This window comes from Quercus robur, chromosome 2, assembly GCF_932294415.1.
Source record: "Quercus robur chromosome 2, dhQueRobu3.1, whole genome shotgun sequence".
Taxonomy (NCBI): domain Eukaryota; kingdom Viridiplantae; phylum Streptophyta; class Magnoliopsida; order Fagales; family Fagaceae; genus Quercus; species Quercus robur.
The window spans coordinates 72,114,261-72,140,172 of record NC_065535.1 but is presented as its reverse complement, the minus strand read 5'-3'; the positions used below and the strand labels follow the sequence as shown (position 1 = coordinate 72,140,172).

General features: G+C 33.5%; 3 protein-coding genes, 1 long non-coding RNA gene and 1 pseudogene across 4 annotated transcripts; 2 read left to right on the top strand and 3 right to left on the bottom strand.

Moving 5' to 3' along the window:
• The first annotated feature begins 9,133 nt into the window (after window positions 1–9,133).
• LOC126707118 (purple acid phosphatase 5-like) lies at window positions 9,134–11,593 on the top strand. The gene is made up of 8 exons (XM_050406719.1): window positions 9,134–9,319; window positions 9,525–9,737; window positions 10,001–10,112; window positions 10,204–10,430; window positions 10,536–10,674; window positions 10,795–11,015; window positions 11,095–11,216; window positions 11,316–11,593. Exons 1-8 carry the CDS (start codon window positions 9,146–9,148, stop codon window positions 11,500–11,502), a joined length of 1,395 nt encoding a protein of 464 aa, XP_050262676.1. The 5' UTR covers window positions 9,134–9,145; the 3' UTR covers window positions 11,503–11,593.
• A 1,777-nt stretch (window positions 11,594–13,370) lies between these two features.
• Window positions 13,371–15,542, bottom strand: LOC126702792 (GDSL esterase/lipase At5g14450-like; annotated as a pseudogene).
• Window positions 15,543–17,151: 1,609 nt separating this feature from the next.
• LOC126714888 (GDSL esterase/lipase At3g27950-like) lies at window positions 17,152–19,337 on the bottom strand. Its single transcript, XM_050415297.1, has 5 exons — window positions 18,830–19,337; window positions 18,378–18,581; window positions 18,079–18,251; window positions 17,733–18,000; window positions 17,152–17,566 (listed from the first exon to the last, which is right to left on the bottom strand). Exons 1-5 carry the CDS (start codon window positions 19,080–19,082, stop codon window positions 17,316–17,318), a joined length of 1,149 nt encoding a protein of 382 aa, XP_050271254.1. The 5' UTR covers window positions 19,083–19,337; the 3' UTR covers window positions 17,152–17,315.
• Window positions 17,263–23,286, top strand: LOC126714889 (uncharacterized). Its single transcript, XR_007651702.1, has 2 exons — window positions 17,263–17,405; window positions 22,109–23,286. It is a non-coding gene; the product is annotated as an uncharacterized LOC126714889 (long non-coding RNA).
• Window positions 21,800–23,820, bottom strand: LOC126714887 (GDSL esterase/lipase At3g27950-like). The gene is made up of 5 exons (XM_050415296.1): window positions 23,533–23,820; window positions 23,081–23,284; window positions 22,782–22,954; window positions 22,436–22,703; window positions 21,800–22,269 (listed from the first exon to the last, which is right to left on the bottom strand). Exons 1-5 carry the CDS (start codon window positions 23,774–23,776, stop codon window positions 22,019–22,021), a joined length of 1,140 nt encoding a protein of 379 aa, XP_050271253.1. The 5' UTR covers window positions 23,777–23,820; the 3' UTR covers window positions 21,800–22,018.
• Window positions 23,821–25,912: the final 2,092 nt, after the last annotated feature.

Below are 25,912 nucleotides of genomic sequence, written 5' to 3'. Positions count from 1 at the left end.
TTCTATAATTTTTTTTAATATTTAATTTTTTTAATATTTACACTTCTCCAACCTTTCTCTCTTCCTTACCTTTTCATCTCCCTACTACTTCTCTAACATTTCTCCTCTCTCTCTCTCTCAATTTTTTGGTGGATTTTTTATTTTTCTTGTATCTCTACTTTAGGTTGATAATTATTTATATTCTTTAAAACTCTACTTTAGGTTAATGCGATTTAGTTTTGTTTTTTAAATTGTTGCTTTTTTTGTTTTCTTTGGTTGTTAAATTCTATCTTGTTGCATTAAAAAATTAAATATAGCATATAAAAATATAATATTATTCTATTACATAGCATGATTTAGATAATTTGGTATTTATTATTTTTTTAATTTTTTTTTGTTCTCTTTGATTGTTAAATTTTATCATATTGCGTTATAAAAAATTAAATGTAGCATATAATAATATAATATTATTTTATTACATAGCACTACTTGGATAATTTGGTATTTATTCTATCACACATCATGATTTTTATAGTACTCAATTTAGATGTTAAATTATGAGATTTTACTAATTTTTGTTTATTTTTTAATCCTTTGTAGTGAACAAAGTACTGTTAATAGTTGTTGTGGGGCCCAAGAATTTGTGGTCTTGGCCCATTTTTACATTGGGGCCCAAGGCCCGAGCCGAGGAGGGGTATAGCCGAGGACGTGTAATAAAAGTCCAAGTAGTTTTGAGACATAACCGAGGATAATTATGTCCTCGGCATATCCGAGGTTCCCCTGAAAGAAAGGGCAAGAACAGTATAGGAACAGTTTTGGAAAAAACCTAAAATATCTGCGTTGATAGAGAAAGGACCGTTGGACAGTATGGCGACCAAGGACAAAGGGAAAGCTGCCATTATTGCCATTGAATACTCTGCACCTGACAGAACCATACTCTTCAGCTTTTACAACCAACCCCAACCACTTTGGGTAGTGGCTGATGGGACAAGTATCAGTCTTGGAAAGTCGAACCTACACGTGGACGCTGGATGAGGGGTACAGGCTAGTATAAAAGGAAAAGTAAGCAATCCAGAGAAGAGGCTGGGAAAAAAGGCCAAGAACCAGAGCCTCCCAGACCGCCTCAAGGAGAAAGACTCCTCGAGCGAACACGGTTTAATTCTGTATGAACACCACGACTAACCACCGTCCGGTGACCAAGGCCTACCCTTTCAAACCCACGCTCTACAAATGATATTGTTTGGACCTTTTTACGTGCGAACCCAATATCATTTTGGGTCGTTACAAATTGAGTCCTTACAGTTGTATTAGAAGTACTTTATAATGCCATTTATTTAAAGAAAAACAAAGGTTAGCCAAACAAAAATAATCAAATGAGTGACAAATTTTAGCTTTTGCAATTTTTCTTTAATTGTTATTATTATTTTTTAACAATGCATACATAGAAATTTAATCATTAGATTTTGCTGATAATTGTTTATTTGATAATATATTTTGGGTGGATGAAATTTCAATTTCTACAAATAAAATAACCTTAATAGATTATCAACAACAAATTGTTTTTCCTAATTGGTCCAATTAATCACTTTTAAGTTTATTAATTTTCTTAGTTACGTTTTTTGGTGTTTTGGATTGTAGGCAAAAAAAAAAAAAATGAGAAATTTTGTTTAAAACTAAAAGAATAATTTCCAAAATTTATATTCTTTTTAATGATTCAAAAAATGTTATAAATAACTTTTATTAAAAATGAATATTTTCGTTAACTTGTCTTTTGAAATTTTGAGAAAAATTGTATTGTTTTCATTTTGGTATAACAAAATTTATATTTATGATTTATGATTGTTTTTATATTACATTTATGATTGTTCGTATAATAAATAAAAATATGATTATGAAATACATTATTCTTGTAAAGTTGTGATTTACAACTATGTTTTATGTTGGCTTTATTCCATGACAAAAAATGTTGTAATTGCTCTAATTTTGTTCCTTGTATTTTGTGGGATTTTATTGTATTGGATTTAGTATTAAGTTGGTGAAGACTCAAGCTTAAATGAAGAATCAGTGGATTTCGCAAGAAGCTCGCAAGAAGCTAAGCCGCGAAAGAGCATGTGAGGAGCACATGACTGGAAGCTGAAGAGTCATGCCCGGCTAGTGTTTTCGCGAGTGTTTCGCAGGTGAGGCCTTCCCGCAAGATAGTTGCAAAATATTCTACCTGGAGGATTTTTATGTGTGAATTCCTTACCCTTCACCCATACTATATATACCCTCATTACCCACAAATGTAAATGAGGCTATTCAGAGAGAAAAACTCTAGATAGGTTTTTTACAACACACACCCATCTTTTAGAGAGAGAGCTACTCATCCTTTGTGAGAATTCATTGTAACCTCTTCTCCTTCCCTCTCTCATTATCATACATTGAGAGGAGATTTGTACCAAAATACAATCCATACATTTTCAGAGTGTAGTGAGTGTTTTTGGAGTTGCTGGGAAGTATTGGAAGAAGCCAAGGATGGCAGATGCAACATGGAGTTTGTTGCGGGATCTGGAGAGTTAGACAAGACACGGTTCCGAGAAGTCTTGTTAGAGTAGGAGCTTGGAGGGCTTAGGTACAGCAGGTAGATTAGGCTTGGAGGGTCTCTTACTAACCCATGTATCCCAACTGATTATCTAGTGAATCGATTACCGCTTGGAAGGCGGCGGAGAGATTTTTCCCTGAGATTCTTCGGTTTCCTCTTCGATAACACATCGACGTGTTATCTTGTGTTTGCATTCTCTCTTCCCTTACTCTTGTGCTTTACTTTTAATGTTTGTTGTTCATGTTTATGCACTAGAGTAGTATCGGTTTATTGCGCTTCATTTACTCTTGTTTCCGCATTTAGATAGGTTATAGTAAAAGCAATCTAGCCGTAATTTTAATTGGGGGTCTAAACAGTTTTTGTGTTTTTAACACATTTTCGAGCTTTCAATTCTTTATTAAATTAGTTTTAATTGTAAAAAATTAATAAAACCACCATAAAAATGATTATCATGCACAACGCGTGGATTCGTGACTAGTATATCTAAAAGCTGAAACATAGAGTTTAATGTTGCTGCGCTCCTATTTAGCCACATCAGCGCCACATCATCAACTTATTTTCAATATTTTCTCTCTTTTTTAATTAATTTTTTCCTTATTAATTTGTCACTTTACAATTACACATTCTCCAACATTTACTTCTTTTTATCTTTTTATCTCCCCACTATTTTATACCTTAACCTTACAATTCTCCATCCCTTCATTTTCCTTTTATTTTGACTCTTCTTCTCCCCAATTTTTTTACTATAAAAATTTGTTATTTTCTATTCCATTCAATCCATATTTTTCTCACACAAAAATGTGAATACTCTCTCTCTCTCTCTCTCTTATTAATTCTTTTTATTGGAACTCCATTTTAGATTGATTTTTTTTTTTTTTTGTATCTCTACTTTTGGATGATACACTTTAGTGGTGTGTTTTTTGAGTTATTTATCACATGTACTCTCTATCCCTCTTATGGTTTTGGTTTGAGTTAATTTTTAGATATTTTAGAAGTGAGATGATTATGTATTTGAATGTCTCTATAAATTATTTGAGTAATATCAACTGTAAATTTGTGATGAGGTTTGGTTATCATGATAATCTTCTTAAGAGAATGAAAAATTCAAAGAATTAATTTTGGAACTTAAAAATTTTAGTTGTAAATAAAAAATAAATAAATAAACCATAACACACTATACAAAAGTTTGAATAATACAGATCATTAGAAAAAAAGATTACTATTTCTATCTTTTATCTCAAAAAAAAAAAAAAAGGAATAATATCAATCAAATGCACCTAAGTTTTTTTAAAATTAAAAAACTCAAAATAATAGAATGATATATTTGTAGAGATGGAGAGAAGAAAAATAATTATAGAATAAATTATATATTATATCACATTACAAAACAATTGTATATTCCCACGCATACTTAATTATTAAAAGTTGTGGGTTCCAATTAGGGGTGCCAATTCGTCTTCATGTGTCGGGTTCATGTCGTGTCAACTCATGAGTATTCGACTATATAGGTCAACATTAACCGGACATGTTTATAAAATGGGTCAAGATTTCACAACCCTAACACAACCCATTTATTAAACGGGTTAGTCGTATCAACCGGTTTATCAAATCTTATCAAAATGAAAAAATATATATGAAAAGACAAACAAATAAATATTTGTAATATAAATTCAGAACTAACGAGTAATTACATTACAAATAATAATTCAAAACTAAAGCATATCCCAAGATCACAAATAATTAATCACAATATGTCAAAGAAAATAAATCACAACAACTAATAAGTTTATATACCTAGATTTTGAATGGTATATTAGTAAAATGTCATTTAATTAAACGGGTGAGACAGGTCAAACAGGTTCTATATGTTCAACACTAACCCAACCTGTTTATTAAACGAGTCAGCCATGTCAACCCAAATATGACTCAAATTCGTTAAGCCTTAACCCATAACCCACTAATTTCATGTCGGGTTCATAAGTCGTGTCAAATTTTGCCATCCCTAGTTTCAGTTAGCTCAACTAGTAGAATTTCTGATGGTTGAATAAGAGATCTGGAGTTCAATCCCCACTTACACTAAAAACCGATTGGTGATTTTTTTTTTTTTAGAAATAAACTATTAAATACACATACTTAATGACACTCTCTCACCAAGTTCAAACACATTATTTAAGAAAAAAAAAACTATCATCAAGAGAGGACATCATAAATTGAAACTCTTTAAAAAAATTATTAAAAATTAGAAGAACATCATAGTACTGTTGAGGTACAATTTTTTCACTCATGCCACGTGCCCCAATCATATTTAATCACATTTATTTATTCACCAAAAAATAACAAAATATCACCCATAAATTATTTTGGGCCTCCATGAATATATCTCATCCCATTGGCTCACAAATATTTCATATCTTATTATCTAAATTGGGTCATGATATAAACTATCACAAAAAATCCTAAAAACTCATATTCTATCAAATTTTATTATTATTATTATTTAGTTAAGCCCAAAACTCGTCTTATGAGCCCACTGCACACATCCCATTCTATTTAAAGCTCAAGAATACTTATGTTTGGCAATATTTGAAAAGCTCATGATTCAAGTCCATGACAAAACAATTTTATCAATGGAATTCAAATTCATAATCAAAGCCCAAGGTTTAAATTCATGACAATTTTATCAATGGAATTCAAATCCTATAAGCAAAGCCCATGGTTTAAACCCATTACAATTTATTTATCAAAAACCTAATTCACATTGGCAACGTCAAAAGCTAAATTCACATTAGCAACATTAAAAACCCAATTCGCATTGACAACATCAAAAGCCCAATTTTCATTGGCAACATCAAAAACTCAATTCTCATTAACAACATTAAAAACTCAATTCTTATTAGCAATATTAAAAATTCAATTCATATTGGCAATATCAAAAGCCCAATTTGCCCAATTCATATTGGCAATATTAAAAGCCCAATTCATATTGGCAATATCAAAAGCCCAATTCACATTGGTAACATCAAAAGCTAAATTCTCATTTGCAACATTAAAAGCCCAATTTATATTAGCAACATCAAAAACCCAATTTGCATTGGCAATATAAAAAACCCAATTCACATTAGCAACATTAAAAGCCCAATTTGCATTGGCAATATCAAAAACCCAATTTGCATTGGCAATATCAAAAATCCAATTCTCATTAACAATATTAAAAGCTCAATTCTTATTGGCAATATTAAAAGTCTAATTCATATTGGCAATATCAAGAGCCCAATTTGCCCAATTTACATTGGCAACATCAAAAGCCCAATTCTCATTGGCAATATTAAAAGCCCAATTTACATTGACAATATCAAAAACCCAACTTACGTTGTCACTATTTTGTCAAAAGCCCAAGGTTATTAATACTTGGCAAAATACTATATCATAAGTATTACACTTAAAGTCCAATGATGAACAATATTTCTCATTGGTAATATTATTCCCACATCACCATATATTTGCTCACCCACTCATATAAGAGTCGTTTCCATCATTTACCATACATCCTTCTATGTATTCCATCATGGGCATAAGAATCTTGGTTACATATTTGCCGCGCTAAGCTGGGGGTCTTTCTCTCCCCTTAGTCCATCCTAATTTTCCTATTTTACTTGTAATTATAAAACCTTTAATACTTGTTTATTGATATTATAATGAAAGTCATAATGTCTTGGATACTATGAAAGTTTTCCCTCTTGTTGACTTCTTTGATCTCTGGAAATTGCTTAGCTCCAAACCACAGGCGAGGGAGCAGTTTGCAGTCACAGCCTGGTTCATCTGGAATAGGCAAAATAAAATTCACTTGCATCAGACAATCACACCGCTATCACAGGTACCAAGTGAAGTCAGCCACTACCTCCTTGAGTACAGGAAATTCAATGCAGCGTCAGTGAAGGTGAAACCAGTCAGAGGTGTGAAATGGAAGCCATCGGGAAGTGGAAGTATCAAAACAAACTTTGACGAGGCAGTCTTCGCGGATACTAATGAAGCTGGAATTGGGGTGGTTATTAGGGACTCTCGAGGTCAGGTCTTGGCCTCTCTCTCCGAGAGAATCCCAAACCCATCCTCTGTTGCTGTGCTAGAGCTGTTGGCAACAAAGCGCGTTGTCATGTTAGTTTAGGAGCTTGGGCTGGATGGCACTGTCCTAGAAGGCGATTCAGAAATAATCATAAATGCTCTTACGAATGGTGATATTTTTAACTCAGCTTTTGGACACCTCCTTTTTGATACTCTGTGTTTGTTAAACTCTTTAAAGAGTTGGTCGATCTCGCGTACTCTTAGGCTGGGTAATGTTGTGGTAGATGCTTTAGCTAAGAGAGCCAAATTTTCATTTCCTTCTACACTTTGGTTGGAGCATGTCCCTCCAAATGTTGTCAACTTTGTTTCTGCTGATGTACTAGCTCTTTGATTAATTTATTTTAGATGGTTGTTTCTCCAAAATAATAATAATAATAATAAAGAAACTATATGATTTTTGATCATGTAAATACACTTAATAATTTGTCAAACGTCTATCGCTGGAAGTCTGTCATATTCATTGCTAAATCATTTTCCTCTTGTGTACTTGTTATAACAGGCCCACTTTTATATTAACCGACTATAGAGGAAATGCATAATTTTTTACTATGCAAATACATTTATTAATTTTCTAAACATCTACCATTGGACTATTATTTAAGCACTTATTGTGGTGGGTCATCCTTTGTGCTAGCTTATTTTTGTAGAATGTATTTTTGGGGCCTTATTATAATTTTTGTTGGATGCAACCCAGACCATGAGCAAAAATGGGCTTTCCGCGCTTCACCGATAGCCTTTAGGCCATATTTTAAGCCCAAAGTAAAGTCTCGTTATTGACTTCCCAAATATCATATGGGCAATCCGAAAATATGCCCCCAATAACTACTATAGTAGTTTTTTTTAGAAAAACTACTATAGTAGTTAACTAGTCGCTAACCCGTGCTATGCACGGGAACCTACCTATTTGTGAGATAGATTAAAATAGTTTTATAAAATCTGAAATTGATTTAGAAACTACACCATTGCATGATTTGCTCTTATATGATTTTAATTTGTGTTACAATTTGATGAAGAAGCCATTGCTTGAACGTGTAATGGTTTACAAAAAAATTGTCAGACAATTTTAGATACTACAAAAAAATAACTCAAAAATTCAAATATTAAAACTTCTAAAAGACCAAAAAATATTAAAGACTCAGATGATTCACGACTTAAAAATTATTGAAACAAAAAAAAAAAAATATATATATATATATATATATATAACTAAACAATAGAGAAATATAAAAGAAAAATGGGTTACATTTAAAATAATAATTTCAATTATTGTAAGCTTTTTTATCTTGTAAAAAATGGCTAACTAGAGTTTGGTGATTCATATACAAAAATTATTTTTTAAAAAAAATACATGAAAAACCATAAAATATATTTTTTTTTTTACAAAGTAGAGGAGAAGAAAATAACATAAAAAAAAGCTCATACTTTTACTCGGCTTTATATATATATATATATATATATATATATTGGTGTTTACATTGCTTTTATAGTGTTCATGATTAACCTTTCAAATTTTGAGATAAATTATCAACGTATGAATTTGAATTTAAATCAGACTTGTTAGAAAGATAGAGTTTCACTCCTTGTTAAGTTTGTATTAAATAAAAATAATTTTGTTTAAAAAAAATGATGAGTTTGAGTTTAAGTTGAATTTATTAGAGAGATAGAGTTTCACTCCTTGTTAAATTTGGACTAAACAAAAATAATTTTATTTAAATAAAATGATAATTTTATTTAAATATTATGCTGACGTAGAAAATTGTGAGAGTTTCAAAAGTTTCGGTTATATATATATATATATATATATATATATAGTTGTTTTAAAAAATTGATGATGAGTTTGAGTTTAAGTTGGATTTGTTAGAGAGATAGAGTTTCACTCCTTGTTAAGTTTGAACAAAACAAAAATAATTTTATTTAAATAAAATGACAATTTTATTTAAATATTATGTTGACGTAGAAAATTATGAGAGTTTCAAAGGTTTTGGTTATATATATATATATATATATATATATTTTACTTATTATATGTCATAATTTTTTTTTATGTGCCATAATTTTATTGTTTACATAGCAAGATTAGAAATTTAGGCCAACCGTTATAGTCCAACCAAAAAAAAAAAACTATAAAAAAAAAATCAAAAGAAATAAAAACAGAGCAAAACAATATTCGGAAGAGATACTTTCTAAGAAGAAAAAAAATTCTGAAGAGATCCAATTCACAACTCATCATAATCAATTTCCAAACTGTATTAGAGATTTTGGAAGTGATCTCCTTATCAAATTCGAAAAGTTTAAAATCTTATCAGTTATCTCTGACTCCTAAACTTTAGAGTCCTTAGTCATCTACTATTCGAACTTGCTCTATATAATCATATATATATATATATATATATATACATATTCACGTATACCTTGCTCTACAACACATACACTGTTCACGTAACTTGCACTCTCTCTAACCCAAATATGCATTCCAAAAATATGGGTGCACTGTGGATGGTAGCAATGGTGTTTGTGTTGCTGTATATTGGTTTGTGCAATGGAGGGAAAACAAGCCCTTATGTTAGGAAACTATACGCCTCTGATGACTTGCCAAAAGATACTTTTCCTTCTCCTCCAGGTTTCAATGCACCAGAGCAGGTATTATCATAAACTTTTTTCATGTTTTATTATTGATTTTTCATGTTTTTTTAGCAATCAAAAAGCTTCTTCATGCATTGAAATATATATATATATATATATATATATATTCATATTTAAAATTTGAAATAAAAATCATATTTATGTAATTATATGTGGTGTGCCTTTAAGATTTTGTTAGCTAAAAGATTTTATATACGTGAAGGTTCATATAACTCAAGGAGATTATGATGGGCGAGGTGTGATCATTTCATGGGTGACACCAGTTATGAAACACCCAGATGTTGTGTCTTATTGGGCTGCAGGTGCAGAGGGCAAGCACAAGCATAAGCATACAGTTCATTCTGTAATCACTACTTACAAATACTATAATTATAACTCAGGCTACATTCACCATGCTACCATTAAAGGATTGGAAGTAAGTGATTGATTTTCAAGTCTTAGTATGTTTGGATACTATACATGCATTGTGTTTCTAATGTATTTATATGAATTTATATTTATTTTTCCCATTGAAAAACCAATTCATCAGTCTTGGTGGATTAGATTTACTTTGACATTGCCTATGGCAGCAAATGTTACTTACTTTACATTGCTTAAGCAAGATAGATTCATTTTAGGCCATACTTGTAGTAGTGCTTGGGGAATTGACATGATTTTGATTATATTCTTGTTCCTCAGTATGACACTAAATACTTTTATGAGATCGGGCAAGGCAATTCAGCTCGTCAATTTCATTTCACAACTCCACCAAAAATAGGGCCAGATGTTCCATACACATTTGGCGTTATCGGTCAGTACCAAAAATTACATGCTATGAATTGTATTGTTGGTCTTTAGTGCTAGCTAGCTATAAGATGTAACGTGTATGGTGTATTGTGCAGGTGATTTGGGACAAACATTTGACTCTTATGAGACATTAAAGCATTATATGGCCAATCCAAAAGCCCAAGCTATGCTGTTTGTGGGAGATCTTTCTTATGCTGATGATCACCCAAACCATGACAATGAGAGATGGGATGAATGGGGCCGATTCGTAGAAAAGAGTACTGCATATCAACCATGGATTTGGGCTGCTGGCAATCATGAGCTTGATTTTGCGCCACAGATTGTAAGAGCTTTATCACTGTTTGCCTTCTAATATATAGATAATCTTGGTTTTAATTGTTGATTGTTCATGGTACTAATGATGGTTCCTGTTCATGTAATTTTTCAGGAAGAAAATGTTCCTTTCAAGCCGTATTTGCATAGGTACTATACACCCTATCAGGAATCACAGAGTACGTCGCCACTTTGGTATTCCATTAGGCGAGCATCTGCACACATCATTGTCTTGTCTTCATACTCTGCATTTGGTGAGAAATTTTCCTCCAATTTGTATATGATATCACCTACAAAGTGATAAAATTATTGAAATAAAGCAGTTTGATATTGATGGTATATATATATATATATATATATATCTTGTTTTACAGCCAAATACACTCCTCAATACACTTGGCTTGAAAAAGAGCTCTCAAAGGTTAATAGAGCTGAAACCCCATGGCTAATTGTTCTTCTGCACTCACCATGGTATAATAGCAACAGCTACCATTACATGGAAGGGGAAGCCATGAGAGTGACATTTGAACCTTGGTTTGTTCAACACAAAGTTGATCTAGTATTTGCTGGTCATGTTCATTCCTATGAACGCTCGGTGAGTTGTTCTAATTTACATTTAGTAGATTTGTGTCAATCAATGATTCAATTTTCTAAGTCATTCTAATGTATTGTAGGAGCGCATATCGAATGTGAAGTACAACATAACAAATGGAGTGAGCACCCCGGTAAAGGACCCTTCTGCACCAGTGTACATAACTATTGGTGATGGAGGTAACATTGAAGGCCTTGCTTCTGGGTGAGTCTCATTCATTTAGTCTTAAAAATGATTTCTATCACCCACTAAAATAAAACTAAGTAGCAGCACTTATTTTATACATGATTATTTTTTGTGCAGTTTTGTTGATCCACAACCAAGTTATTCTGCATATAGAGAAGCAAGCTTTGGGCATGCAATTCTCGAGATAAAAAATAGCACTCATGCCCACTATACTTGGCACCGTAACGACGATAATGAAGCCGTTGCTGCCGATTCAGTTTGGCTCTTCAACAGACATACTTATCCAAATGAAGAGCATAATTAAGCTATCACTATGATTTTGAAGTGACTTTCGGTGGTTCTTTTTAGTTTTGTCTAGGATTTAGGTGCAATAATGAATTATGAATTTGGTTTTAGAGTTTTTTTTTTTAGTTATCCATGTTCGTAGTTTTTTTTTTTAGTTTTCAAAATCATTTTACATAAACACTACAACATTACCTGTGCATCGCCCTAGTTTTTGCATAATATAACCTTGGGGAAGGAGTTTCAATATTAAAAGTTTGATGTAAAGTAAGTCAATAAATAGTAAAAGACAAAGATGTGTGAGTTCAAGCTTACAAAGCAAGCTTAAAAATATTACTTTGGTTTGGGTCATGAACTAAACCTTTGAAAATCTATCCTTAAGTATTACTCCTCTACTAGGTCAGGTTATAATCCAGATCAAATACAAACTAAAATCTTCTCAAAAAAAAAAAAAAAAAAAAATACAAACTAAACTCCTCAATAGCCCAAAAAAATTACATTTTAAACCCTATTATTTCAATAATATAACATATTAATCCATATAGTTTCAAAAGTAACAAATCAATCCTTGAAGTCTATGCAATGGCCAATTTTAAGGCTAATATCTCTATGTCATGTCCTAATTTTTTAAGAAGTTTCGTTTCGCTATGTTTCATGTCATGTATAATGGTTGGGACAATGCCTAACGCCTCAAAAAGTCACAGAATAATACAAAAATTATAACATCAAAGATTCAAAGGGCCATAATTCTACACTTGCTTATAAGTTTAAAGATTTCTTCTTTTTTTTTTTTTTTGCCCTTTTCTGTTTCATGTCTTCAAGGTCTACGCAATGGCAATATGCTCAAGGCTATTATTTTCTTACTTCATTGACATCAAATTGGACAACACACTAATTTTAAAATTTTATTGTAAAAAATAAAACAAAATTCTTATTTACATATTAATAATAAATTTCAGAAATTCATGGCAGACATTGGTCAATATCGGTCACAGTCCTGTAATTGAAGTTGAAGGCAGTTATAGCAATGTAATCCAGCTTCTTGTTAGGCAAAATTTCACTATCTCAACGCCCACAAACCGTTATATAACACTTCTTAGTTATTACACGCCATTCCACGGCTCTATTACCAATAACACATTCAATTTTTTAAATATTGCTTCAAATTTTAAACATTTGTGGTTGTAGTTGGGCTACAACTGTCTTGAGGTGAAAGAAATCCGTAAACATTACCATCCTGTGACTAAAAGGCACCCAACTTGTAGAGATTAACTAAAATTCAATGGCACATATATAAGCATCCTTGCCCTTTCCTTTTCTTGAAAGTAATTTCTGATGGAGAACTTCCCAACAATAACGCTTCTTTCACTTGCTCTTCATGGTAGAACAGATGCTTTCAAAGTTTCATTTAAGTCTAAAGACCCAAAAAAAAAAAAAAAAAACACAAAAATAAATAAATAATTCATAACTTTTGAGGTGACATGTTATGATTGGTGTATAATAAAAGTAATGTTAGTGATAGTGATAAGACTACATATAAGTGATGTTGCACTAATAATAACTGGTCAGCTCATTGAATTGTGAAATCTTTTGGATCTCAAGGTTCTCTCTCAAAGTTTATTAAAATCTAGTCAAAACTTACATGGATGGAAAACCTAGCCATTTGTAGCATGTTAGAAGTCTTAAATGTTTTCTTAACGTTTGACACAACATATCCAAAGAGTTCAGACAGATACTTGATAATGATTGAGACACAGCTCAATTGATGAATGATACATGTTCAACATGGCCAACATTTATATGGCTAAAATTTCAAGAAACTGAGCAGCAGTCATTAGCAAACTGCAATGTGCTTACAAATCATTGGGATGATAAGGAATCATCAAGAATTCACTTTACAATCCATAGGTTAGCTGCCTCAGAGTAGTGTATGCCATCCCAGCTAATGTGCATTGATGGATTGTCACAGGGGTTACCATAAATTGTTCCATTAACTGTGGCTTTCTTCCCACACATAATATGGTGGTACCCATAGAAACTCCCACAGCAAAACTCAAATGGATCAACAAAACCTTCCATCACCAAACAGTTAGGATTAGAATCATTATATATGCAATGTTTAGTGGATCATTATTCCACAGCCACCCATTTTAATGTGACCAAAAGTTCAATTAAATGTTGTATAATAAATTAAGATTACCTTCATTCTTTGCATTGCTAACAAGAGCAGATTTAGCTGAGTGCACATCAACATAAGTAAATCTTGCATTAGGAAGCTGTGCCCTTAGCTGAAACACCTTGTCCTTAGCTACCTCATTCCAATGCTTCACACACCCAATCTGGTCTAGATTACCTGCCTTTGATTGGCATTTAACATAATAGGATCGAAGTGGACCGAATAGGACCAAAGTACATGGAATGGACCAAACAGAACCAAATTAGACTGAAGTGGACATACTGGACCGAAAAGGACCAATATGAAGCATATGGAACAGAAATGGTCAAAATGGACCGAATAGAACTAAAGTATACCGAATGGCCCTAATAGGACTGAAGTGGACCAAAGTGGATAAAATGGACTAAATAGGACCAAATAGAACCAAAGTGGACAGAATAGACCGAATAAGACCGGAATAAACAGAATGGACTGAATAGGAGCAAAATTGACAGAATAGGACCAATGTGGACCGAATAGACTGAATGAGACCAAAGCAGACTGAATAAGACCTAATGGATTGAATATAACTTTAGTGGACAGAATGGACTAAATAGGACTGAATAGAACGATTACCACCATATGGACCAAATATGACCAAATTGGACCGAATAGAACCAATGTGGACTGAATAAGACTTGAATATTTATCATTTTTATTGCATTTTTGGGCTCATATTTCTAATTTCTCATGTCTATTTTAGTTTTTTTATTTTTATTTTTTAACTCAAAACTAAAGAGTTTGGCCCAAATATAATAAAATTTCATACTTTCCAACCCAAAAATTAAGAAGAAAAAAAAAAAGAAATTTTGAGCTAAACTTAGAAAGAAAACCTACAAAAAGAATCAACTGAAGGCTCAATTAGTCTAAAATGAACTGAAGGGGATCAAAATTGACCAAGTGGACCGAAGTAGACCTAATTGGACAAAAGTGGACCTAATTGGACCAAATAGAAATTGTTTAAATTTTTTTAAGAACAAATTATCTTCAACAAATTTTAAAGAAAAAATTATTACAATACAAAATAATTATTTATTCTCACACATCACGTGAGTCTGCGACTAGTTATTAAATAAGCATTTATTACCCACAAAATGTTGTTTCCAATTCCAAGGATCACTAGACCCAGTCAGTGAGAGAGGGCTAGAGAGACTCGCTGTTGGCCCTGAGTTGACTATATAGAGCTGTTGTACGAGATTTGAATTGTTTGAACTGGGATATTTGAATGCCAAGATGGAATGGACTATAACCACCTGGAAGAATTGATGAACCTCCTGTTGCAAAATTTGCACCATGCCAAAAATTCGTACCGAGTGAGTCCATGTCTGCACAGTCAGGAATGGTAACTTCAGCTCCTGAGCCGCGGCCCGCACTAACACATAACAACTCAACTCAATTCAATGAATTCTTAATTATTGGGAGGACTAGCTGTAACATTTACCTGTCATAAATTATGATAGCTATGATTGAAGCATGACAGGACACTGCAATGATTAGTAAAAGCATAGCACATTAGGCAACAGGAACAATTTGTATGAAATTTCTATTTGCATGAAATTATTGATGATTACTAACCTACTTACCTAAAAAATCTATGATGAGTCGGCCATCACAAAACCTTCCTGAAGGGTGACCAAAGAAGGTTTCACCATTGGGTGTAGCCGTGTAGGAACCTCTTTCAAAGCTGCAGATGAAATGCCTCCTGTGTCCGAGTTTGAGTCCCCAAAGTTGTATATAGCTGGGAAATCACATCTTCGTACACCATTACCACCCCACACCAATGCTGGTAATCTTGCCAAGCCTACAACCAAGAGCACCAAAACACAGCATAGCTTCATTGAATCCATGCTTTTCCCAGCAACATCCCATCAAAAAGTGTGCATTCACATAATAGTTGGCTTTCACTTTGACATTTGTCATGTGGCACAAGCCCCTAGAGCAAAGTTATTTTATGCATCTTTCTTTGAAATTGAATTTTTCATGGATGGCAATTGGCACGCAAGTCCAACTAGTATGCATGTGGACCCTTTTTTTTCTTCTTCTTCTTTTAGGTGATGATATGGAATTGATAATGATGACCATCAAGAAATTGTACCATTTAAGAAGAAGAATAAGACTTTTAGCAAAGATACATTTTAGTCTCTCTAACTTTGTTGTTGTCGTCCTCTGATTTCTCAAATTTTAAAACTTGCCATTTACCCCTGAATTTTCAAATTGCTATTGCTTTGGTCCCTCGAATTTAATTTAATTTAATTTATCTTAGTTTTGAAATAAAAACACGTTATGTAGGGTTTAATTGTAGCTAATTGTTAGTGTTAGTTTAGAGAACTTGGGATTTGGGCTATTGCACCGCCATGAAATTGTGAGAGGAAAAAGTTGAGAAGTTAAAATGATAAATAAAAAAAATAAAAAATAAAAGTTAAAAGTTAACATTTTTATCCAAAGGTTGAGATTAAAAATAAGTTTTTTAACTTTCAAATTTAGCCATTATACATTATAGTGCAATTGTATGGCACCATATCTCAATCCTATAACCTAATAGGAGGGTTAAATTTATAGCTGCTTGCAAGTTCAGTAGACTGGTTGCAAGTTTTGATTCATAAATGACTAAAATGATTCTGATATTGATAGTGTATCTGCATATTTTGGCAGCAATATATTGAAGCTTAGGCCAATGCAATTAGTGCATGATTTTGCCTAATTGCATAAATCCAGCAAGCTTAGCTAATTGCATAAATCCAGCAGACTACAACCATCATGCAGTAGCTAAGCTTGCTGGATTTATGCAATTAGGTGAATCTATTACCAATACCAGAATACCACATTCAATTCTCAAAAATTACTTCCAGACTTTAAACATTTATGGTTGTAGTTGGACTGCAATTGTCCTGAGGTGAAAGAACATCTGTAAACATTCCCTCATCCCATGACTAAAAGGGACCCAACTTGTAGAGATTAACTAAAATTAAATGCCATACATAAGCATCCTTGCCCTTCCCTTTGGTCCTAAAAATGCAGCTTTTTTAACTTGCTCTAATAGTGGAAGAGATGCTTTCAAAGTTTCAAAAAGTCTATGGACCACCAAAAAAAAAATACACAATTATTCTCAACTGTTAAGGTGACGTGTTGTAATTCTCAACTGTTAAGGTGACGTGTTGTAATTGGTGTACAATAAAAATAATGTAAGTGATATTGATAGGATTATAAAAAATTTATGTTATACCAATCTCAACTAGTCAACTAATTTTAGCACAAAATAGAATGAAACAGTTAAATATATATATATATAATATTTTTTTTAAAACAAGGAAAAAAAAAAAGGTGAAAGAAGTATATTAAAATTTTAAAATCTAGTCAAACTTATATGGATGGAAAACCTAGCCATTTGTAGCATATTAGAAGTCTTAAATGTTTCCTTAACTGCAACATTAAGTTATCGAAGAGCAAAAGTTTAACACAACATATCCAGATTGTCCAGAAAGATACACGATAATGATTGAGACATAGCTCACTTGATGAATGCTACATGTTCAACATCACCAACATTCATGACGGTGAAAATCTTACTCCTAACCATTTCTAAGAAATTGAGCAACTGTCATTAACATACTGCAATGTGTTTACAAATGATTTGGATGATAACAAGCCTCCCCAATTGAAACTGGTGGATCAGATAAGGAACTATTGAGAATTCTCTTTGCAATCCATAGGTTAGCAGCATCAGAGTAGTGTATGCCATCCCAGCTAATGTGCATTGATGGATTGTGGCATGGGTTACCATATATTGTTCCATTAACTGTGGCTTTCTTCCCACAATCAATATGGTACCCATAGAAACTCCCACAGCAGAACTCAAATGGATCAACAAAACCTGTCATCAGCAAAAATTTAAGATTATAATCATTATATGTGCAATGTGTAGTGGATCACTATCCCACAGCCACCCATTTTAATGTTGCCATATCCGAACAGGCCAAATAAAAGGTCGTAAACAATGCATAAAGCTCCCTTATGTTTGTATAATAAATTAAGACTACCTTCATTCTTTGCATTGCTAATGAGATCATATTTAGCTGAAAACACATCAACATATGTAAATGCTGCGTTAGGAAGCTGTGCCCTCAGCTGAAATACCATGTCTTTAAGCTGCCTGTTAAACTCCTGAGCTACATTATTCTGAGGCTTCACACACCCAATCTGGTCCAGATTACCGGACTTTGATTGGTACATAACACCATATGGCAAGCAACCAATTGGGCCAGTATTATGTACCCAAAATACTCTTGCACCTTCCTTGTATAATAGCTAAAACATGAGCCATAAAAAATGTTAGAATTATCAATTAGTACATAAGTTGTTCAATCACACTCATCAGTTGCTTACATGCACTGCTTGGGACAACTGGCTTAAGATATTAGGAATGGACAGTCGAACTTCTTCTATTGTTGTGTATTGAAAACCAAAACCAAGATCGTTCTGTCCAATATCAAATGTGTAAATAGCCTTTGAGAAGTCCTTAGGCCTTGAGAGCCGTGTTTTAAGTAGTGGGGTCTCTCCTGGTGCCAAAATTTACCAATTCAATGTTCATTGTTAGTAAGCGTTTAGTACCCACAACATGTTGTGTTTCCCAGCATCTTTAGCACACAAGAACCAGTCAGTGAGAGAGGGCTAGAGAGACTCACTACTGTTGGGGCTGAGTTGATTATATAGAGCAGTTGTACGAGATTTGAATTGTATGAACTGGGATGTTTGAATGCCGAGATGGAATGGACTATAACCACCTGGACGAATTGATGAACCTCCTGTTGCAAAATTTGCACCATGCCTAAAATTTGTACCAAGTGAGTCCAAGTATGCACTCAGGTACGGTAACTTCAGCTCCTTAGCTGCATTAAAATATAGCAACTCAACTAAATTCAATTAAGTCTTAAACCCCATTAAATTGGGAGAGCTAGTTGTAACATTAAGATGTCAGAATTGATCAATGTTCATAGCTATGAAGCATGACAAGACAATACAATGATTAGTAAAAGTATGGCAGGTTAGTTGACATGTAAAATTTGTATGAACTTTCTATTTACATTCAATTTATTGATTCAACAAAAAAAGTAGGAAGCTTTACTACTCTAGTTACCTATAAAATCAATGATGAGTCGACCATCACAAGCCCTTCCTGAAGGGTGTCCAAAGAAGGTTTCACCATTAGGTGCATGAATCTCTGACAAAGCTGCTGAAATGCCTCCTGTGTCTGAGTTTGAGTCCCCAAAGTTGTATATAGCTGGAAAATCACATCTTCGTAGACCACCACCACCCACCACCAATGCTGGATGTCTTACCAAGCTCACAATCAATAGCACCAACACACAGCATACCCTCACTGAGTCCATGGTTTTCCTAGCAACATTGTCCTATCAAAAAGTGTGCACTCACATACTAGTTTGTTTTCACTTCACTATGAGGACAAGAGTGCGTGGCAGATTTTGTTGTTTTCTTTTTTTTTGATGACCTTCAATCTTTATAGTTGTTTTCTTAATTCACTTTGTCATAGTCACCGATAAATTTTGGAATCAGCATTTGACAGATTTTGACCTGTGGCATTTGTTAAGTGGCACAAACATATGGAACAATAATTATGTTATTCATCAAATATATTACATCTTTCTTCTCACAGTGTATGAAGTTTATAGTAATGCGAAACCTATATGCTACAAGTGATATAATGCATATATTCAATACATGAGATATCTTTTCAACTATAGAGATTGATGCTACATTCTCTAAACTAGACCATATTTTATTTTGTTTGACATATCTATGTAACATCTCTCTCGCATCGAGGTAGACCCCGATAAAAATAAGATAATAATACAATCCCATTAAGGAATGCAACAAATTAAGCAAGTAGAAAAGAGATAAGCCCCTTGTCAACTAATTTTAGCTTGAGGTGGTCCTTGTTACGTGTAATATATCTATCAAATGAGAAATAGTAGGGACTAGGGATGCTTTGTAACATTCTGTAGCGCATTTGGACAGTTGATGATCTTCACCTGAACATTAAAACAGAAGCTAATCTCCAGAAGCATGGTCCAATGCTAGCTGGTACTCCCAAATAGTAATTTCATGTTTCAACTAGATTCGAGTGACGCTGAAGTGTGAGCCAGGCCGCTACACAGGCGGACCGACTGAACCGAAACCGGCGTTGGTTGGTTTTATATTTTTATGGGCTGGTTTGCCATTGTAAGTTGTAACCGAAGTGCACAATACTAGGCCTCCAGGTCCAGGATTTGGGTTGGGCTTGGGTTTATACTTTATACGGCTAAGCTCAAATTTTCTGTAGAAGCATAGTATTACAACGAATAATTTCATATTCTCAACCTGGATTTTTTTTTTTTTTTTTTAACTGTATTAAAAATTTTGGTGTTTTATAACTAGCGTTGAAGCATGAATATGATTAGCTGTTGCCAACAGTTAATTTACTTGAAGCGTGCACAATTTTAGGAAGGAAACATATATTTTCTGAGTTATAAATGGTGGTCCTTTGAATATGGTGAAAAAAAAAAGTTTGAAAGCAGTGCATAAATCTCCCACTTATGTTTGTAAAATAAATTAAGATTTACCTTCATTCTTTTGCATTGCTACTGATGATGCTAAAAAGTCCTGTTACTATTTTTAGCACCACTAATATTAAAAAGCATGCTACAATAGTGGTGTCATAGCCAAAATATTTTAGTTTCTTGCTACAATGCACAACTATCTATAACTGTACACTGTAGCAAAAAAACTAAAGCAAAAAATTTTATTTTAGGCAAAAATGTAAAATTGGCCCTCTAACTTTCACATTTTTTCATTTCAGTCCTCTAATTTTTAATTTTGTCAATTCAATCCTCTAACTTTCAATTTTTGTCAATTCAAAGCTCCGTTAGTGCTTCTGTTACTGTTGCTGTTAAACCCACTAAACGATGCCGTTTTGCATGTGGTTTTTTTTTTTAATTCGAAATTAAAAGAAAAATCTGAAAAAAAAAAAGAAAAAAAAAAAAAAAAAAAAAAAAGAAGAAGAATACATTAAGGGTTTTCTTCTCTACCTTCTCTTCTCTAACGACCTGAGCTTTCGTTCACGTTCACGCACAAACTACAAAGCCCACGGAGATCTCATCTAGCACTAGCACACAAGCTTCTTCTTCCTTCTTCAATGGCGATAGAGAGAGATAGATAATATTAGGGTTTTGGATCTATCACTCCGGACCAAGAGTGAGAGAGAGATGGACGTGGAGAGGTCTTCGCTGTGCAATTGCGTGGTGAACTTTCTGTTGGAGGAGAGGTATTTGTTGACGGCATTCGAGCTACTCCACGAGCTTCTAGACGATGGCCGTGAACTGGTGAACTTTCTTTTTCTTCTTTTTTTCGGATTTTTCTTTTAATTTCGAATTAAAAAAAAAAAAAAAAAAACCACATGCAAAACGGCGTCGTTTAGTGGGTTTAACGGCAACAGTAACAGAAGCACTAATGGAGCCTTGAATTGACAAAAATTGAAAATTAGAAGACTAAATTGACAAAACTGAAAGTTAGAGAACTAAAATGAAAAAATGTAAAAATTAAAGGGTCAGTTTTACATTTTTACCTTTATTTTATTACACTTCCAGGCTCTCTTTCTCCCTTCCATGCTGTTTTCTTCTTTTTTTTTCTTTTTTTTTTTTTTGGCCTCTCTCCCTTGCATGCTACTTTTCAGCTAATGACTCTCAGCTCTCTTTAGTTTTTATATTTGATATGTTGGGTTGTTTTATGGGTTTTGCAAATTGGAATTTTTTGATTTTTTTTTTTTTATTACAAATTTGTGTGTTAGTGTGTTCAGATTAAAAGAAAAATAGAAAGCCAAATCCACTGCAATAATGATTGTGATGATTGTTTATTAGAGTAGATATATTATTTTATTGTATTGAAAGCTAAAATAAAACTACTGATATTGGGTATTTTGTAAAGTAAGAAAGATAAAATAAATAAAGTAGCTTTTTGTGGTACCAAATAACTAAATTGATGGATGGAAAAAGTAGTATATTAAAATCTAGTCAAAGTTATATGGATAGAAAACCTAGCCATTTGTAGCATATTGAAGTCTTAAATGTTTTCTTAATTGCAACATCAAGTTATCAAAGAGCAAACGTTTGACACATGTCCAGATTGTCCAGAAAGACATAATGATTGAGACACGGCTCACTTGATGAATGCTACATGTTCAACATCACCAACATTTATGATTGTGAAAATCTTACTCCTAACCATTTCTAAGAAATTGAGCAATAACTGTCATTAACATACTGCAATGTGCTTACGAATTGTTTGGATGATAACAAGCCTCCCCAATAGAAACCGGTGGATCAGATAAGGAACCATTAAGAATTCTCTTTGCAATCCATAGGTTAGCTGCATCAGAGTAGTGTATGCCATCCCAGCTAATGTGCATTGATGGATTGTGGCATGGGTTACCATATACTGTTCCATTAACTGTGGCTCTCTGCCCACAATTAATATGGTACCCATAGAAACTCCCACAGCAGAATTCAAATGGATCAACAAAACCTGTCATCGCCAAACAGCTAAGATTAGAAACATAGTATATTGCAATGTTTAGTGGATCACTATCCCACCGCCACCCATACGTGGCCATATCCGAACAGGCCAAATAAAAGGTCTTAAGCAGTGCATAAAAGCTCACACTTATGTTTGTAAAATAAATTAAGATTACCTTCATTCTTTGCATTGCTAATGAGAGCATATTTAGCTGAATACACATCAACATATGTAAATGCTGCATTAGGAAGCTGTGCCCTCAGCTGATACACCATGTCCTTAAGCTGCCTGTTGAACTCCTGAGCTACCTCATTCTGAGGCTTCACACACCCAATCTGGTCCAGATTACCTGACTTTGATTGGTATATAACAGTATATGGCAAGCAACCAATTGGGCCAGTATTATGTACCCAAAATACTCTTGCACCTTCCTTGTATAATAGCTAAAACATGAGCCCTAAAAAATGTTAGAATTATCAATTAGTACATATATTGTTCTAGCATAATCATCAGTTGCTTACATGCACTGCTTGGGACCACTGGCTTAAGATATTAGGAATGGACAGTCGAACTTCTTCTATTGTTGTGTGTTGAAAACCAAAACCAAGATCGTTCTGTCCAATATCAAATGTGTAAATAGCCTTTGAGAAGTCCTTAGGCCTTGAGAGCCGTGTTTTAAGTAGTGGGGTCTCTCCTGGTGCCAAAATTTACCAATTCAATGTTCATTGTTAGTAAGCGTTTAGTACCCACAAAATGTTGTGTTTCCCAGCATCTTTAGCACACAAGAACCAGTCAGTGAGAGAGGGCTAGAGAGACTCACTACTGTTGGGGCTGAGTTGATTATATAGAGCAGTTGTACGAGATTTGAATTGTATGAACTGGGATGTTTGAATGCCAAGATGGAATGGACTATAACCACCTGGGCGAATTGATGAACCACCTGTTGCAAAATTTGCACCATGCCTAAAATTTGTACCTAGTGAGTCCAAGTATGCACTCAGGTACGGTAACTTCAGCTCCTTAGCTGCACTAACATATAGCAGATCAACTCAATTCAATTAAGTCTTAAACCCCTTTAAATTGGGAGGACTAGTTGTAACATTAAGATGTTAGAATTGATCAATGATCATAGCTATGAAGCATGACAAGACAATACAATACAATGATTAGTAACAGTATAGCACATTAACATGTACAATTTGTATGAACTTTCTATTTACATGCAATTTATTGATGCAACAAAAAAGGAGGAAGCTTTACAACCTTACTTACCTATAAAATCAATGATGAGTCGACCATCACAAGCCCTTCCTGAAGGGTGTCCAAAGAAGGTTTCACCATTGGGTGTATGAATCTCTGATAAAGCTGCTGAAATGCCTCCTGTGTCTGAGTTTGAGTCTCCAAAGTTGTATATAGCGGGAAAATCACATCTTAGACCACCCACCACCAATGCTGGAAATCTTACCAGGCTCACAACCAATACCACCAACACACAGCATAGCCTCATTGAGTCCATGGTTTTCCTTGTAGCATCCTATCAAAAAGTATGCACTCAGTCTCACATATATACTTGTTTGTTTTTACTTACTATGTGGACAAGAATGAGTGGCTGATTTTGTTGTTTTCTTAATTCATGACTTGTCATTAGTCACCGACAAATTTTGGAATCAGGATTTTGACAGATGCGGACCTGTGGCATTTGTTACATGGAAGCACAAGAATGTCATGCATCAAATACATTGTATCTTTATTCTCACAGAATATATGCTATAAAAGAAATGATGCATATAAAGACTGATTTACCTTTCACATTAAACAATCTCATATTGCACTCTCTTTAACCGGACTTTTTATTATTATTTTGTTTAATAGTTTTATGTAACATCTCTCTTAGGTATAGACCCTATAAATATATTATCCACCTTTATGTAAGAGAGATACGAATGCAACAGCTACAAATAATACCGTCTCATCAGTAATGAATGGAACTAAAGTAGAAAAGCGATAAGTCCCTCGACAGCCAATTTTAGCTTGAGGTGGTCCTTGTTACATATAATATATATATATATATATATATATATATATATCTCACATGAGAAATAGTAGGGACTATTTGGACCAGTGTCCCGTGCCTATAAAGCACCCTATCACATTTAGGAAGGAGACATATTTTCTATGTTAGAAATGATACGTAGGGACAACACAAGAAATGGTAGTCCTTCGAAATATTGTAGAGATGAATGTTCATATAAAATGATAATTGAGGTCATCTTTTTGCTAATTTTGGACTGCATTTGTTTTGATGTAATATATTTTGACTGCCAAATATTTTCAGTTAAAAATATTGTAGAGAAAACAATTTGTTTTCTAGTATCTACTTGTATTATTGTAAATGTTGTGTTTGGCTTGTAAAGAAAATAAAAATGTTCATGAAGACAAAATTTACCATACCAATAGTATAACCCACAAAATCTAAACAAATTCACTATAATTTCAAAAAATATACCCAAAATCCACTGAATGTCAAAAAAAAAAAAAAATGCATGAAACTGAGAGTCAAAGAGAGTGGTGGATTACAGCGGTCCTCTAGCCATGGGTGGGTTTCAGCGACTCTCTCTCTCTCTCAGTTGGACCATGAAAGAACCAGTTCGATCTCAGTTGTGGCGGTTCGATCTCGTCATCAGTAGTCCAATCTCGTTATAGCCAATCCCAATATGTGAGGTTGGGAGGGCTCAGGCGATGTTGAAGAAGAAATGTAAGTTGTTTTACACACAGGGCCGGCTGAACCTATAGGCGAGCTAGGCGGTCGCCTAAGGCCCCCACATGTAAGAGGGCCCCCAAGTAGCAATAATATAGTATATAATATTGTGTTCTCATCTGAAAAAAAAAAAATATATATATATATATATATAGTATATAATATTGTGTTCTCATATGATGAAAAAAAAAAAACATAGTATATAATATTGTGTTCTCATCTGAAGAAGGAAAAAAAAAAAAAAAACCGTTTCTCACATTTAAGTCACCATATCTTTAGGTTGCAGCAGCAGAAGAAAAGAGGCCCGTTTCTCATTTGAGGAGAAAAAAAAAAAAAAAAAAAAAAAAAAAGGGGTCGTTTCTCACTGAAGTGACATGATATCTTTAGCTTGCAGAAGAAAAGATCACAAAACACCCGTTTCTCATCTTGAAAAAAAAAAAATTGCCCGTTACTTACATTGAAGTGACATGAAATCCCATCATCAAATCTTTAACTTGCAGAAGAAAAGATTACAAAAAGCAATAATCTTTGGTTTGTAAAAGAAAATATTACAAAAGGCAGAAAGAAGAAAAAAATCGCCCACTCTTTGACTCTCTCCAGTCTCCATCTTGATTCAAAAAAACAAAAAACACTTTTTTTTTTGTTGACTTACTCATCAATTGGTGTTGGCAATAGACTTGATGTGTTCACAGATCTTCATTTCAGGTTCATTTTTTGTTTTCTCCTCCTTTACCTCTTTCGTCTTCTTCATTGTTTGCTGGGTTTTTTTTTTTGTTGAAGAGGAGTTTGCTCAGCTCTGCTATTGCTCATTGCTGCTGAGTAAAGAGCACAAGCAGCTGCGGCGAGAGAACAAACACAGAGACTAAAGGATTTGCCTTTACAAAAAGTGAAAAG

What these genes read in the sequence shown, in the direction of transcription:
- LOC126707118 (XM_050406719.1), top strand. Translation starts at nt 9,146, where the DNA reads ATGCATTCCAAAAATATGGGTGCACTGTGGATGGTAGCAATGGTGTTT. An exon ending in CTACCATTAAAGGATTGGAA is followed by an intron (nt 9,738 to 10,000) that starts GTAAGTGATTGA and finishes CTTGTTCCTCAG; the next exon opens with TATGACACTAAATACTTTTA. An exon ending in ATTGAAGGCCTTGCTTCTGG is followed by an intron (nt 11,217 to 11,315) that starts GTGAGTCTCATT and finishes TTTTTTGTGCAG; the next exon opens with TTTTGTTGATCCACAACCAA.
- LOC126714888 (XM_050415297.1), bottom strand. Translation starts at nt 19,082, where the DNA reads ATGGACTCAGTGAGGGTATGCTGTGTGTTGGTGCTATTGATTGTGAGC. An exon ending in TCAACTCAGCCCCAACAGTA is followed by an intron (nt 18,252 to 18,377) that starts GTGAGTCTCTCT and finishes TTTTGGCACCAG; the next exon opens with GAGAGACCCCACTACTTAAA. An exon ending in TAGCAATGCAAAGAATGAAG is followed by an intron (nt 17,567 to 17,732) that starts GTAGTCTTAATT and finishes TGCTGATGACAG; the next exon opens with GTTTTGTTGATCCATTTGAG.
- LOC126714887 (XM_050415296.1), bottom strand. Translation starts at nt 23,776, where the DNA reads ATGGACTCAATGAGGCTATGCTGTGTGTTGGTGGTATTGGTTGTGAGC. An exon ending in ACTCATCATTGATTTTATAG is followed by an intron (nt 23,285 to 23,532) that starts GTAAGTAAGGTT and finishes ATGTTAGTGCAG; the next exon opens with CTAAGGAGCTGAAGTTACCG. An exon ending in TCAACTCAGCCCCAACAGTA is followed by an intron (nt 22,955 to 23,080) that starts GTGAGTCTCTCT and finishes TTTTGGCACCAG; the next exon opens with GAGAGACCCCACTACTTAAA.